The sequence below is a fragment of the Scyliorhinus canicula genome, chromosome 6, assembly GCF_902713615.1.
Source record: "Scyliorhinus canicula chromosome 6, sScyCan1.1, whole genome shotgun sequence".
Classification (NCBI taxonomy): Eukaryota; Metazoa; Chordata; class Chondrichthyes; order Carcharhiniformes; family Scyliorhinidae; genus Scyliorhinus; species Scyliorhinus canicula.
The window spans coordinates 197,283,135-197,299,259 of NC_052151.1; the positions used below are offsets into that span (position 1 = coordinate 197,283,135).

The 16,125-nt window shown below is 51.1% G+C and overlaps 1 protein-coding gene across 4 annotated transcripts in view; it reads left to right on the forward strand.

The window, feature by feature from the left end:
- The window catches only part of ogfrl1 (opioid growth factor receptor-like 1), a 68,206-nt gene that overhangs the window by 25,179 nt on the left and 26,902 nt on the right, over positions 1–16,125 (forward strand). For 3 of the 4 annotated variants that reach the window (XR_005461070.1, XR_005461071.1, XM_038800724.1), the window contains exon 2: positions 7,082–7,168. The exons of the other annotated variant lie outside the window; for it this stretch is intronic. Coding sequence is in view for 1 of the 3 variants with exons in the window: in XM_038800724.1 (XP_038656652.1) it covers positions 7,082–7,168 (87 nt within the window). In the remaining 2 variants the exon portion in view is untranslated. The remainder of the gene's footprint in view (positions 1–7,081; positions 7,169–16,125) is intronic. 4 annotated transcript variants of the gene reach the window in all.

The following is a 16,125-nucleotide window of genomic DNA, read 5'->3' on the forward strand; positions in this document are numbered from 1 at the left end:
GCCAACCTTATCGGCGTAACCCTCACGCATTGATCCTATCCAATCCACCTAACCTGCACATCGGACTATTGGGTTCAGCAGCTGCACACTTTAAAAAGCAACAATGTCAGGGAAATGTTTGGTGTCGGTTTGAGTGATCCAATAAAACCGTAAGAATAAAGAACCAGACGTTTGGGAGCTTTGCATAAATTTTGTTTTTACAAATTTGTAAAAACAAAATATCATGACCTTTGCACACTGGGTCAAAGAATGAAAGAGGAAGCTGGGGTCTCTGGTTTCACAAACCAAAAACATTAAACATTTTTGTACCGAGGTTACTGAGGCAGAATTAGTACCATTGTTTAAAAGAAAATGGGATTATTGTCTAGAAACTGAGAGGTAATGTTGAAAAGATGATCGGTTGAGCTCGTAACGTGTGAAGTGACTCATTTATATACAAGGACTCATTCTCTGCAAATTAAAGGGATATCTTCCAGACTTCAAGACTTGAGGCTTTTTGAACTTATCCATGAGCTTGGTGGAACAAAAGCTCAGCGTTTCTTGAAATTTTTTGAGGCCCTGCTAATCCCACCCGGAACTGGCTTTTTTTAGTTAGATTGTGCCCATAATGCTTCCTCCCCCATAAATTGAACGCTGCCAACACGTTCAACATAAGTTCAATAAGTCAGATGGCCTGGAGCTTGTCGCTCTGAACGGCTGCCAGCAAACCTCTTGCATCTTCTTCAAACTGGTGGTAACCTCTGTCATTTCTGTCATTGCATCAACAACATCGGTGTTTAGTTTAATCAGTGTTGACGTAGCGCTGATGTAGGAACTGGTAGTTGTCCCAGTGTCTGATCAGAAGGTGAGGTGTTACTTTCCACTGCAGTATCTGTTCGTGTTGGGCCTGTAGGAAAGCTTAAATCATGACTTTGTAATAGAATTTACAGTGCAGAAGGAGGCCATTCGGCCCATCGAGTCTGCACCGGCTCCTGGAAAGAGCGCCCTACCCAAGGTTAACACCTCCACCCTATCCCCATAACCCAGTAACCCCACCCAACACTAAGGGCAATTTTGGACACAGGGCAATTTATCATGGCCAATTCACCTACCCTGCACATCTTTGGACTGTGGGAGGAAAGCGGAGCACCCGGAGGAAACCCACGCACACACGGGGAGGATGTGCATACTCCACACAGACAGTGACCCAAGCCGGAATCGAACCTGGGACCCTGGAGCTGTGAAGCGATTGTGCTATCCACAGTGCTGCCGTGGGGTCTGGATGTTCCGCAGCCCCTGATTCTGTTCCTCCAGCCAGCAACTGAGGAAATGAATAAATGAATGTGACAGCAAATTAACCAGGAATCGACACAACTGGCCTGCATGTCTCTTCCAACTAACATCATCTCTGGTCTGGACAGTGTAAGAGACAAGTTCTGTCTGTGCAAGGATTGTGGCAAGAGTCTATTTTCCCACGTGGAGTAATTCCGAGCCAAAACTCCTTGTCCTTACTCCATGCCTTGCCTTGCCTTCCTGTCGTTCCATTTGTATTTTCTGTTGCTGTTGTATGATATCTTTCATTTTCGAGGGTTTCAACAGATTGAACATGGAACATAGTTGTCTTTTCATCATTAGAAATGCAAGAGAGGTCTTGGTCATGGAATATGCGGCATTCCTGTACACCAACAGGAATGTGTGAAGATGTTTGATCAGCGACTTGTTCCCTGCTTGCTCTCATGTTATCTTCATAGTTTGGAGAAAATGTTCTTCTCGTCCATTAATAGCAGGTGGACTTTCTATGTTGAATACTCTTATCTTGCAAGAACGAATACTCCAGTTTGGACAACAACCCTTTGTCTTCTGTTGTCAAGCCAATTTTGTATTGAGTTGGCTACCTCACCCTGGATCCTGTGAGATTTAAAGTTCTGTAACAACCTATCATGTGGTACCTTGTCAAAGGTCTTGCTAAAGTCCATGTAGACAACGTTGATTGCACTGCCCTCCTCTACCACCTTGGTTACCCCTTCAAAAAATTCAATCAAATTCATAAGACATGATTTTCCACTCACTGAGCCATGCTGATTGTCCCTAATCAGTCATAGAACATAGAACGATACAGCGCAGTACAGGCCCTTCAGCCCTCGATGTTGCACCGACATGGAAAAAAAAACTAAAGGCCATCTAACCTACACTATGCCCTTATCATCCATATGCTTATCCAATAAATTTTTAAATGCCCTCAATGTTGGCGAGTTCACTACTGTTGCAGGTAGGGCATTCCACGGCCTCACCACTCTTTGCGTAAAAAACCCACCTCTGACCTCTGTCCTATATCTATTACCCCTCAATTTAAGGCTATGTCCCCTTGTGCTAGCCACCTCCATCCGCGGGAGAAGGCTCTCGCTGTCCACCCTATCTAACCCTCTGATCATTTTGTATGCCTCTATTAAGTCACCTCTTAACCTTCTTCTCTCTAACGAAAACAACCTCAAGTCCATCAGCCTTTCCTCATAAGATTTTCCCTCCATACCAGGCAACATCCTGGTAAATCTCCTCTGCACCCGTTCCAAAGCTTCCACGTCCTTCCTATAATGAGGCGACCAGAACTGTACGCAATACTCCAAATGCGGCCGTACCAGAGTTTGGTACAGCTGCATCATGACCTCATGGCTCCGGAACTCAATCCCTCTACCAATAAAGGCCAACACACCATAGGCCTTCTTCACAACCCTATCAACCTGGGTGGCAACTTTCAGGGATCTATGTACATGGACACCGAGATCCCTCTGCTCATCCACACTACCAAGAATTTTACCATTAGCCAAATATTCCGCATTCCTGTTATTCTTTCCAAAGTGAATCACCTCACACTTCTCCACATTAAACTCCATTTGCCACCTCTCAGCCCAGCTCTGCAGCTTATCTATGTCCCTCTGTAACCTGCAACATCCTTCCGCACTGTCTACAACTCCACCGACTTTAGTGTCGTCTGCAAATTTACTCACCCATCCTTCTGCGACCTCCTCTAGGTCATTTATAAAAATGACAAACAACAACGGCCCCAGAACAGATCCTTGTGGTACGCCACTCGTAACTGAACTCCATTCTGAACATTTCCCATCAACTACCACTCTCTGTCTTCTTTCAACTAGCCAATTTCTGATCCACATCTCTAAATCACCCTCAATCGCCAGCCTCCGTATTTTCTGCAATAGCCGACCGTGGGGAACCTTATCAAACGCTTTACTGAAATCCATATACACCACATCAACTGCTCTACCCTCGTCTACCTGTTCAGTCACCTTCTCAAAGAACTCGATAAGGTTTGTGAGGCATGACCTACCCTTCACAAAACCATGCTGACTATCCCTAATCATATTATTCCTATCTAGATGATTATAAATCGTATCTTTTATAATCCTCTCCAAGACTTTACCCACCACAGACGTTAGGCTCACCGGCCTATAGTTACCGGGGTTATCTCTACTCCCCTTCTTGAACAAAGGGACCACATTTGCTATCCTCCAGTCCTCTGGCACTATTCCTGTAGCCAATGATGACCTAAAAATCAAAGCCAAAGGCTCAGCAATCTCTTCCCTGGCTTCCCAGAGAATCCTAGGATAAATCCCATCCGGCCCCGGGGACTTATCTATTTTCACCTTGTCCAGAATTGCCAACACTTCTTCCCTACGCACCTCAATGCCATAATTGCCTCTCTGAATGCCTTTGATCCTGTCTCTCCGAATACCCTCGAACAACTTATCCACCACATACGTTAGGCTCCTCGGTCTGTAGTTCCCAGGCTCAGATCGTTTGGGGACTTGAGTGGAGAGATGGCAGATGGAGTTTAATCCGGACAAATGAAATGAAAATGAAATCGCTTATTGTTATGAGTAGGCTTGAAGTTACTGTGAAAAACCCTTAGGCACCTGTTCGGGAACGCTGTTACGGGAATCGAACTGTGCTGCTGGCCTGCTTGGTCTCCTTTCAAAGCCAGTGATTTAGCTCTGTGCTAAACAGCCCAATGTGAGGTAATGAATTTTGGAAGGGCTAATACAGGTAGGGATTTTGCAGTGAATGGTAGAACCGTCAAGAGTATTGACAGTCAGAGAGATCTTGGTGTACAGTTCACTGAAAGGGGCAACACAGGTGGAGAAGGTAGTCAAGAAGGCATACAGCATGCTTGCCTTCATTGGCCAGGGCATTGAGTATAAAAATTGGCAAGTCATGTTGCAGCTGTATAGAACCTTAGTTAGGCCACACTTGGGAGTATAGTGTTCAATTCTGGTCGCACCAGAAGGATGTGAAGGCTTTAGATAGGGTGCGGAAGAGATTTACCAGGATGTTGCCTGGTATGGAGGGCATTAGCTATGAGGAGAGGTTGAATAAACTTGGTTTGTTCTCACTGGAACGAAGGAGGTTGAGGGGCGACCTGATAGAGGTCTTCAAAATTATGAGGGGCATTGACAGAGTGGATAGTCAGAGGCTTTTTCCCAGGGTAGAGGGGTCAATTACTAGGGGGCATAGGTTTAAGGTGGGAGGGGCAAGGTTTAGAGGAGATGTACGAGGCAAGTTTTTTACACAGGGTAGTGGGTGGCTGGAACTCGCTGGAGGAGGTGGTGGAAGCAGGGACGATAGTGATGTTTAAGGGGCATCTTGATAAATACATGAATAGGATGGGAATAGAGGGATATGGACCCCGGAAGGGTAGAAGGTTTTAGTTCAGATGGGCAATACGGTTGGCACAGGCTTGGAGGGCGGAAAGGCCTGTTCCTGTGCTGTACTTTTCTTTGTTCTTTGTTTGTTCTTTTCCCTGCGGCCCTTCTTAAACAAAGGCACAACATTTACTGCCCTCCAATCTTCAGGCACCTTGCCTCTGGCTGTCAATCCAAATTTCTCTTTCTAGGGGACCCACAATTTCCTCCCAAGCCTCCCACAATGCTCTGGGATATATTTCATCAGGTCCCAGGGATTTATCTACCTTGATGCGCTTTAAGACTTCCAGCCACCTCCTCTGTAATATGTACACTCCTCAAGGCATCACTATTTATTTCCCCATGTTCCCTTAGATCCCCAACACATTCAGTGATATTCCTCCTCTGACTGTGAGTCGCTTTGTTTTCCTTGATCCTTTTGTACAGCATGGACAGTCTTCCTTTTCCATTGATCTTGATCAAATGCTGCCTTTAATTTTGATTTAATGTTGATTTTAATTTTTCCTGCATGTGTTTCCACAGCTTCGGCAAACCATGGCCGGGATCCTCTGAGCTCCCGATGGATCTTAGAATCTCCAGGGGCACGGGAAATTCCCGTCACGCCACTCCGACGCCACGGTGCTGGTCGGGACCGCTGAAATAGGCCCCCACGGCGATTCTCCGCGGGTGACGGGCCAAACTCCCACCGAGTTTCATAGAATTTACAGTGCAGAAGGAGGCCATTCGGCCCATCGAGTCTGCACCGGCTCCTGGAAAGAGCACCCTACCCAAGATCAACACCTCCACCCATCCCAACACTAAGGGCAATTTTGGACCTTAAGGGCAATTTATCATGGCCGATCCACCTAACCTGCACATCTTTGGACTGTGGGAGGAAACCGGAGCACCCGGAGGAAACCCACGCACACACGGGGAGGATGTGCAGACTCCGCACAGACAGTGACCCAGCGGGGAATCGAGCCTGGAGCTGTGAAGCGATTGTGCTATCCACAATGCTACCGTGCTGCCCCGCTGAGTCCCGCCGGCAAGGTTCAAACCTGGTACCACCCAGCAGCAGCCGCTGTGGACGTCCTGGTGGGTGGACGGGGGGGGGGGGGGGAATCCACGGGGTCCAGGCCCGCGATCAGGGGCTTCCGATCAGCGGGCTACTGTGATCTGGAGGGGACCTACCTCCTTCCGTGCCGGCCTGCTCTTGGTCCCCGACATGTTGCTCTGCGCCGGCGTGGAGACAGCAACCATGCGCATGCGCGGACCCACGCCGGCCGTGCAGGGCCACCTTTTGGCGCCGGAGCAACGCACAGCACTCCAGCGCAGTGCTCGTGCCCTAAAAACCGGAGAATTGCTGAGCCAGGAGACCCATTGATGCTGGAGTACACCATTCCGGTGTTTACGCCGGGGTCAACACTTGTCTGGGATTTCAAAGAATCCTGGTTTATGGGCGGGATTTTCCCAGCCCCGCGCCGGAGAAGCCCCGTGGGCCATGCCGCAGAGCGGAGAATCTGCACCATTGGCACCGGCGTGGTTGGTGCGGCGCTGATCGCGGGCCGTTTTAGGCAGCCCCCCCCCCCACGATTCTCCGGCCCGGATGGGCCAAGTGGCCGTAAGAAAAAAAGAGACCTGCCGGCGCTGTTCTAACCTGCTCTGAGCCAGCGGGACCTCGGCGTTGAAGGGTCGGGTGGCGGCCTGTGGGGGGGCAAGGGGCAGGGGGTGGGGTCCGACCCCAGAAGGAGCGTCCATTGTGGCTTGGCCCGCAATCGGGGCCCCTCGATCAATGGGCCCGTCTCTCTGGCTGGGGGCCTCCTTTCCTATGCGTCGGCCCCCCCTAGCCCCACATCATGTTGCATCGGGGCCGGCGCGTTGAAGGAAGCCTGTGTGCATTGGCGCCACTGTGCATACGCGGATCCCGTGGCGCACCGTTCGCGCCGGGGTCAGCAGCTGGAGTTGTGCGAATCGCTCCAGCGGCGTGCTGGCCCCCTATCGGGGCCAGAATTAGTCCTGGCAGCAGCCCGTTCACGACATAGTAAAAGGCAACTACATTTACGACGGCGTGGACACTCTGCCGCGGGATTAGACAACCCCGCTCCTGTTGTCACTTCTGGTGATTACATTTATACAACAGAGTTTCACTAGAGCTAATAAGAATTAATGCATAATATTTCCCACCATCCAATGTCCTGAACATCCCTTCATGTAAAGCAGCTTGCCCTTCTTTCAAATTATTCATTGCTTATGACACAGCCTCCTCTACATTAGTAAACCAAACACGGTCGGAATAGCCAATTTACAGACTACCCCCAGTCAGATACTGAGCTTCCAGTTGCTTGTCATTTTAATTCTCCACTTGCAGTTTGCATCAAGTTCATCCAGGTTAATCTGATCTTTTACAGAACGATGATAAAGCTGACACATCTTTCAAGCCAAAGAGAAGTTTCTTTGCTGCCAGGGACCTGTACATGTACAGACATGGCTACCCAGTAAGTGGCCATTTTACTGCTCCTTGAATTGCTCGCAGTACACACTGTGGATTTGGTGGAAATTTGTCAATGTCATTATTGCAAAATAGTTCTGTTCTTTCGCTCCCCCCCCCCCACACACACACACCCAGCCCCCACCCCACCCCTCTGACCATGGGTTGTTGGTCGGCCATTTCTTGGACACCGTTGCAGAAGCATGTCAAAGAATCCAAAAGAGATTTACTAGTATAATACCAGACATGCTGAAAGTGTTACCGTTTAAGTTGGAGATTTGATCAAGCTGTTGAAATTGATGAGGGCATTTGATAGGCTAAGTGGAACAAACTGGGGGAGGGTTGGGAGCAGCACACCACAGAATCGGAGAATAATACCGCGCAGAAGAGGCCCTTCGGCCCATCAGGTCTGTGCCAACACATGAAAAACACTTGTCCTACCTACCTAATCCCATTCGCCAGCATTTGGCCCATAGCCTTGAATGTTATGATGTGCTGAATGCTCATCCAGGTACTTTTAAAAAAAATATATTTTTTATTCTCCATTTTCACATTTTCTACAAAATTTACACTGAACAATAAACAATAATCAGTAATGAATGTAATGTCAATCCCCATTTTAATAAGAACGATCCCATCCTCCCACCAAACCCCAGACATTAGCCGCATGTTAACATAAACAAATGACAGAAGGGAATCAGGAATCACCCATAGTCACCATTAACACCCACCCCCCCCTCCCGCCAGTGTTCGATGTGATTCAATTTTCGGAAGTGCATAATGAATAACGCCCATGAGTTGTGGAACCTTTCCATCCTTCCCCTCTGTTCAAATTGGACCTTTTCAAGCGTCAGTAATTCCAGTGATTCCCCTGCCACGCCAGGGCACAGGGTGGAGAGGTTGATCTCCACCCTAACAGGATCCGCCTTCGGGTGATCAACAAGGTGAAGGCTACAACATCTGTCTCTGCACCCGTTTCCAACCCCGGCTGGTCCGACACTCCGAATATGGCCTCCCGAGGGTCCAGGTCACGTGCGCCACTTTAGTGATTACCCTAAACACCTGCTTCCAGCAATCCTCCAGCCTTTGGACAGGACCAAAACATATGAACGTGGATCCCCCCCCCCCCCCTCCTCCCCCACCCACACACACCCCGCAGCATTCACGCACATCTTCTAGACCCCTCAAAGAGCCGGCTCATCCTCGCCCTTGTAAGGTGTGCTCTATACACCACCTTCAGCTGTATCAGCCCCAACCTCACACACGAGGTGGAGGCGTTCACTCTCCGGAGCACCTCACACCAGAACCCTCCCCTCCATACCCTCTCCCAATTCTTCCTCCCACTTTGCCTTGATCCCTTCTAGCTGCGCCTTCTCCTCCAAAATAGCCCAGTAAACCGCCAATACTACCCCCTTCTCCAGTCCCCCTGTCGTCAGCACCTCATCCAGCAATGTGGAGGCCGGCTTCACCAGGAAGCTCTGTATCTCCTTTCTGGCAAAGTCTCGAACCTGCATGTATCTAAACATTTCCCCCAGCTCCAGCCCATACTTTGCTCCCAGCTCCTGCAATCCTGCAAAACGACCCCCAAGAAACAAATCTTTAAGTGTCCTAATTCCTTTCTCCTCCCATCTCCGAAAATTTCCATCCCAGTTCCCTGGCTCAAGTATATGGTTCCCCCGAATCGGCATTTCCCATGACCCTGCCCCAACCCGAAGTGCTGTCAAAACTGCCTCCAAATTCTCAACGAAGACACCACAAAATGTTCACTCTTGTCTAGATTTAATTTGTAACCCGAGAAAGACCCAAACACCCAAAGCAGCTCCAGTATCCCCCCTATTGACACACTCGGTCCTGACACGTACAATAACAAGTCATCAGTGTATAAGGACACCCTATGCTCTATCGCCACCGCAATATCCCTTTCCATACCCCTAAACTTCTTAATGCGATGGCCAATGGCTCAATCGCGAGTGAAAACAGCCCCCTGCTTAGGACATCCCTGCCTAGTCCCACGGTGGAAAGTATTCTGAGCTGATATTATTTGTGCGAACACTGGCCCTCGGCTCCTTGTATAATAGCTTTACCCAGTCCACGAATCTGGGTCCAAATCCAAACCGCTCTCGAACTGCCATCAAGTACCCCCATTCTACCCGGTCAAACGCTTTCTTGATGTCCAATGCCACAACCACCTCTGTTTCCTTCCCCTTCGCTGGTACCAGAACCACGTTGAATATCTTCCTAATGTTTGAAAAGAGCTGCCTCCCTCTCACAAACCTCATCTGATCTTCACCTCTCACCTTCGGGAGGCACCCCTCTAGCCTACCTGCCAGTACCTTGGCCAATATCTTTGCGTCCACGTTTAAAAGTGATATGGGCCGAAACGACTTACACTCCGTTGGATCCTTATCTTTCCTTTTTTGTTTTCAAAACTTTTTTATTGGCTTTGCTCATTTATTTATTTATTTATATATATTCTCTTGCCTGCGCTAATTTACTTTATTTTACACATGTTTATTTTGTCCTTCATTTAACTAACTCCATGTACATTTTGTTGCCCTCTGGATCCGGCTATGATTCCCCCCCCCCCGCCCTTCCTCTTCTCTTCTGGTTTCCCCACCTTTCTACCGCGACCCCCTGCCCCACCTCGGGGCAGTCCTTTGGTCCCCTTAGCTTACTCCTCGCTGCTGGCCCGGAATGAGTTTTGGAACAGGCCGACAAACTGCCCCCAAGTATCCAGGAAGCCTTCCTCTGACCCGCGAATGGTGTCCTTAATCTTCTCGAAGTGGGGAAATTCCGAGAGGTCAGCGAGCCAGTCTGCAGCTGTGGGTGGTGCTGCCGATCGCCAGCTGAGCAGGATTCTCCAGCGTGCGATTAGGGAAGTGAAAGCGATGGCGTTGGCCCCCTTCCCCATGTGTAACTCTGGCTGCTCCAATATCCTGAAGATTGCCACTATTGGGCATGGCTCCACCCTCACCCCCACAACCTTGGACATTGCCTCGGAGAAGGCTGTCCAGAACCCAGCAAGCTTGGGACAAGCCCAGAACATGCGGGCTCCTGTGGCACCGTTCACATTTGTCCTCCGCCTCCGGGAAGAACCTGCTCATTCGGGTTCTGGTCAGGTGCGCTCTGTGCACCACCTTGAGCTGCATTAGGCTGAGCCTTGCGCAGGAGGAGGTGGAGATCGCCCTGCTCAGTACTTCGCTCCAGAGTCCCCATTCTACCTTCGTCCCCAGTTCGTTCTCCCATTTCTGTCTGGTCCGTCCAGTGGTGTTCGAGCTCTGTCCAGTAGCTGTCCGTATATTTTCCCAAATAGCCCCCCCCCTTCTCGCTTCTCTTTTCCCACATAGCCCTCCCTTCTCTTGTGGCTGTCAGGTCCTCTAGTAGTGTGCTCCCTGGGGCCCCAGGGTACCCTACTGTCTCTTTGTGGACAAATTGTTTTATTTGGAGGTGTCTCAATTCCTGTCCTTTTGCTAATTTCCACTTCCTCGTCAGTTCATCCAGTGTCGCCAGTCTGCGCCTTATGTAGAAGTCCCCGATCGTCAATGTGCCCCCGTTCCGCCTCTATCTTTTGAAGGTGGTATCGAGCATGGCTGGGGGGAATCTGTGATTGCCGCTGGTGGGGGCCTTGGGTGACATTTTGGTTATCCCGAATTGCTGTCTCAACTGGGTCCACGTTCTCAGCGTTGCCGCTACCACTGGGCTCGTCGTGTATCTTGTTGCGGGGAATGGGGGTGCTGCTGCAGCCAGTGCCCAGAGGGTCATTCCTTTACAGAATGCCTCCTCCATTTGTACCCAATCTGTGTCTGGTTCTTGTACCCATCCCCTCGCTCTTTCTGCCGTTGCTGCCCAGTGGTAGTATTGTAGGTTCGGTAAAGCGAATCCCCCTTTGACTTTCCCTCTTTGCACTGTCGGTTTGGGAATTCTCGGGTTCTTACCCCCCCCCCCCCCCCCCCCCCCCCCCCCCCCCGCCTCCCCTCGGGCCGGTATAAAGGTGGTTGGTCTCTGCCTCTGATCCAGTTCGGGATCAGAGGCCAGGAGGCTTTCTGTTTAGTGTATTAAAGCCTCAGTTATGTTCACCACTCGTTGTGTGTTCATTGATGGCACATTCAATTTAATACACTAAACATCGAAGATGAACTCGCTCAAGCCTGATCGCCTGGAGCTGGACCCACAGGCAGCCGACGCCACAGCAACATTCAAGCACTGGCTAAGCTGCTTTGAAGCGTACCTCGGATCACCGACCTCCAGAAGCAGCAGATCCTCAATGCACGGGTGAGCCCGCAAGTCTCATCAGGGATACCCCCTCGTATACGGAGGCGATGATGCTGCTGGACACTACGTTAAGTCTGTGAACGAGGTGTATGCAAGGCACCTTCTTGCCATGAGACGACAATGCCCTGGGGAATCACTAGCAGAATTCCTGTGTGTCTTGCGGGTACTGTGCCGGAACTGTGACTGCCAGACGGTATCGGCTAACCAACACGCGGAGCTGTTGATCAGGGACTCTTATGTCACAGGCATGAAATCAAACTACATCCGCCAGCGATTGCTGGAACGGGGTACACTCGGCCTCCCAGAGACCGTGCAGCTCTCAAACTAGCTGGAGGTGGCCTTCCAGAACATGGAGGCCTAAACCCCCGACCGCGCGGAACCCTCGTGGATCTTGTGGATGCCGCCATTATCCGACCCCAGTGCGGCGCAAGCCTGTGCCGCGCAGCAGCCCGGCAATGCCGGAAGCCCGAAGTGCTACTTTTGCGGCCAGGATAATCATCCCAGACAAGGCTGCCCTGCACGGAACACGACTTGCAACGGGTGTGGGAGGGAGGGAGGGCCACTTTGCGAAAGCCTGCCAGGCCCGATCTCTCCCCAAAACCTCTAGGCCCAGCGGTGCTGCCTGCTGCCTGTTGGGGCCACCGCCACCCGTGGGCGCCACCATCTTCGCCACCATTTTCAATTTCAGCTGCCACATGACCCATTGTTAACGCCATCTTCTACTCCACCCGCCATCTTTGACGCCATCGCCGATGCCACGTGTGACTCATGGGGGCTACCATCTTCGCAGCTGCAGTGGAGCGCTGCTCACCCGATCGTACGGTGGCCGCCGCGACCTCCGACCGGCCTACCCATCACCTTCCGAAGCTCGCCTCCATCACGCTCGACCAGTCCCGGCCTCATCACCTCATAACGATGACTGTCCGGATCAACGGACACGAGACGGCCTACCTTTTCGACTCCGGGAGCACGGACAGCTTCATACACCCAGATACGGTAAGGCGCTGCTCCCTCCTATTGTTACCCGCGTCCCAGAAAATCTCCCTGGCTTCCGGATCACATTCAGTAGAAATCCGGGGGTACTGTGTCGCGACCCTTTACTGTACAAAGCGTAGAGTACGCTAACTTTAAGCTCTACGTCCTTCCCCATCTCTGCGCTGCCCTATTACTGGGGCTCGGCTTCCAGTGCCAACTCCAAAGCCTTACTTTAAAGTTCGGTGGACCCTGCCCCTCTCACCGTCTGTAGCCTCGCGACCCGTAAAGTTTCCCCACCCTCGCTCTTCGCTAACCTCACCCCGGACTGTAAGCCCGTCACCACTAGGAGCAGAAGATACAGTGCCCGGGACAGGGCCTTTATCAGGTCGGAGGTTCAGCGACTCCTACGAGAGGCGATCATTGAGGCTAGTACCAGCCCCTGGAGAGCCCAAGTGGTGGACGTCAAGACTGGGGAGAAGCACCGGATGGTCATCGACTATCATCGACAGTCAGACCATCAACTGGTACACCCAGCTCGATGCGTGCCCCCTCCCCCGCATATCTGACATGGTCAACCAGATTGCGCAGTATCGAGTCTTCTCCACAGTTGATTTGAAGTCCGCGTACCACCAGCTCCCTATCCGCCCGTAGGACCGCCAATACACTGCCTTCGAGGCAGATGGCCACTTCTACCACTTCCTCAGGGTTCCCTTCGGCGTCACCAATGGGGTCTCGGTCTTCCAAAGAGAAATGTATAGATTGGTTGACCAGTATGGGCTGCGGGCTACGTTTCCGTACTTAGATAATGTCACCATCTACGGCCATGACCAGCAGGACCATGACGAAAACCTCCGGCACTTCCTCCACACCCCTAAACTCCTGAACCTCCGGCACTCCCTCCACACCGCTAAACTCCTGAACCTCACCTACAATAAGGAAAAATGCACAACCCGGCTGGCCATCCTCGGCTACGCCGTGGAACACTGAGTCCTAGGGCCCGACCGCATGCGCCCCCTCCTGGAACTCCCCCTCCCCCACTGCCCCAAGGCCCTGAAAAGATGCCAGGGGTTCTTCTCTTACTCTGCCCAGTGGGTCACCAATTATGCGGACAAGGCCCGTCCACTTATTAAATCCCCCATTTTTCCCCTGACGGCTGAGGCCCGCCTGGCCTTCAACCGCATCAAGGCAGATGTTGCCAAAGCCACGATGCACGCTGTGGACGGGTCCATTCCATTCCAGGTGGAAAGCGATGTGTCGGACTTTGCTCTGGCCGCTACCCTCAACCTGGCAGGCAGGCCCGTGGCTTTCTTCTCCTGTACCCTCCATGCCTCTGAAATTCGACACCCCTCTGTCGAAAAGGAGGCCCAAGCCATTGTACAAGCTGTGTGACATTGGAGGCATTACCTGGCCGGCAGGCGATTCACTCTCCTCACTGACCAGCGGTCGGTTTCCTTCATGTTTAACAATACACAGCGGGGCAAAATCAAGGACGTCAAGATTCTGAGGTGGAGGACCAAGCTTTCCATCTATAATTATGAAATCTTATATCGACCTGGGAAGCTCAATGAGCCCCCAGATGCCCCCTCCCGCGGTACATGTGGCAGTGCGCAAGTAGACCGGCTTTGGGCCCTCCACAATGACCTCTGTCACCCGGGGGTCACTCGTTTTCTGAACTTTATCAAGGCTCACACCTTGCCTTACTCCATCAAGGAGGTCAGGACCATGACCAGGGCCTGCCAGGTCTGCGCGGAGTGCAAACTGCAATTTTATCTGCACCTGGTAAAGGCCTCTTGCCCCTTTGAGCGCCTCAGCATCGACTTAAAAGGGCCCCTCCCCTCCACTGACCGTAACGTGTACTTCCTCAACATTGTTGACGAATACTCAAGATTCCCCTTTGCCATCCCATGCCCTGACATGACCTCTGCCACCGTCATCAAGGCCCTGCACAGTCTTTTCACCCTGTTCGGGTTCCCCACCTACATCCACAGCGACAATTCAAGCGGCCTTCAAACTTTTAAGGCCATGTCAAGCACCCTTGTCTGGGCCGCCCAGCCCCCTCACGTTCCACGTGACTATCCTAACTGTTAACCCTCCCCCCTTGTTATCCACCATCATCAAACCACCGGGCCCTGCCCCATAAGCCTAACCCGTCCCTTTCCATTATTCACATCGAACTCCCTCCCAGAATCCCCCCCTGAACGTCCCCTCAAACAAATCTCACCCAGTATCGATCCTCTTCTCTTTCCCCCCCCCCCCCCCCCCCCCCCACCCACTTGCTTGCCTCATAGGCCCATCGAAACCTGCTAAACAGGCTCCAATGTCTGCAGCCCTCCTCTCACCTCACCTCTTTTCACTAGCAAACTTTAGTTAGTTAGCGCGGGTAATCCCCCTCTCCCCCAAAAAGGCATACTGTCCTCTCCCACCCAGTCCCAGAAGAAAAAGAAAAACCATCTAACCCATTCAATTCAATGAAATAACAACAACAAAAGGAGCAAAAATGCCAATCAAACCAAACAAAAACTTAAACTCTAACAATGTGAAGTCAAGTAAGTTACAATACAGGTCAGTGAAAAGAATTCCAGCTGCCCAATCACAGTCCACTGTTGCTCTATTTATTTATCTCCGTGAACCACAAGCCTTTCCCTTAAATCGATCAAATGAGCACAGAACCAGTTAGTTAGCCCAAAAGGTGGTTTATTTACATGTACAAGAGTTATCTCGACATGCAAACACGATATCTACTACGAGTTAAACTACACCTATCAGCTACAATAACCTATAATTAACTTCAGGGTGACCGTCACTGTGCAAATGGATAAGGCCTTTATCTGGATTTCACTTGGCTGGTTTGAAGAAAGTGGCTCTGTCTCTGCTGGGCTCATCCGTCAGGTAGCGATCGTTGGTCTTGAACTTGGCTGGCTGTTCCTGCTGCAATTAGGTAGGCACAGGCCGGATCTAATAGAGAGAGAACACACGGCTGTGCTCTCTTTTATCTCTCTGGGATTTTGCGCTCTTTGGGGTGGTCCTTAACCTTGGACCCAATAATTCGACAGGGCTCTGATCACTGTCTTCGATTTCGGCCAATAAAGGGGCGGGTGCCTTGGTGGCTGGGCGGGTCCTTAGCGGTCATTGACCTTGGCAGTTGTGCTTTCTGAGCAAGGGGAGTGGCACCGATCAGTCGGTGGCTGTACCGGTTGCTTGATTGGAGTTCTATTGTACTAGGAAAATGGGCCATTAAAATGCAAACGAGTGGGGGTTTCGGTCAGGTCTGGTTACCTGCGTTTTAGATACATATAGGCTGTGTATCTTTCTGAGTCCTGGGTTGGCCATTATTCCCATGGTCCTTTGCAGGTGGGCATCTTAGATGGCTACACCACAATCTCTCTTCCAGCTCCACTCCTCACTTCTGTGCCAAGCCTTCTGCCTTCATGAACGCCTCAGCCGCCTCCACCGTTTCAAAATAAAACTCTTTGCCGTTGTACGCCACCCTCAGCTTTGCCGAGTATACCATACCAAATCGCAGTCCCTTGTTGTACAGTTCCGCCTTCACTCGGCTGAATGTTGCTCGTCTCTTTGCCAACTCCACTGTCAAGTCCTGGTAAATGCGAACTCAAGCACAATCCCACTGCACCTCCCGCTTCTGCTTCGCCCAGTTTAACATCTTCTCCTTCATGTGGTATTTATGGAAGCAGCTAATTACTGCACTCGGTGGCTCAT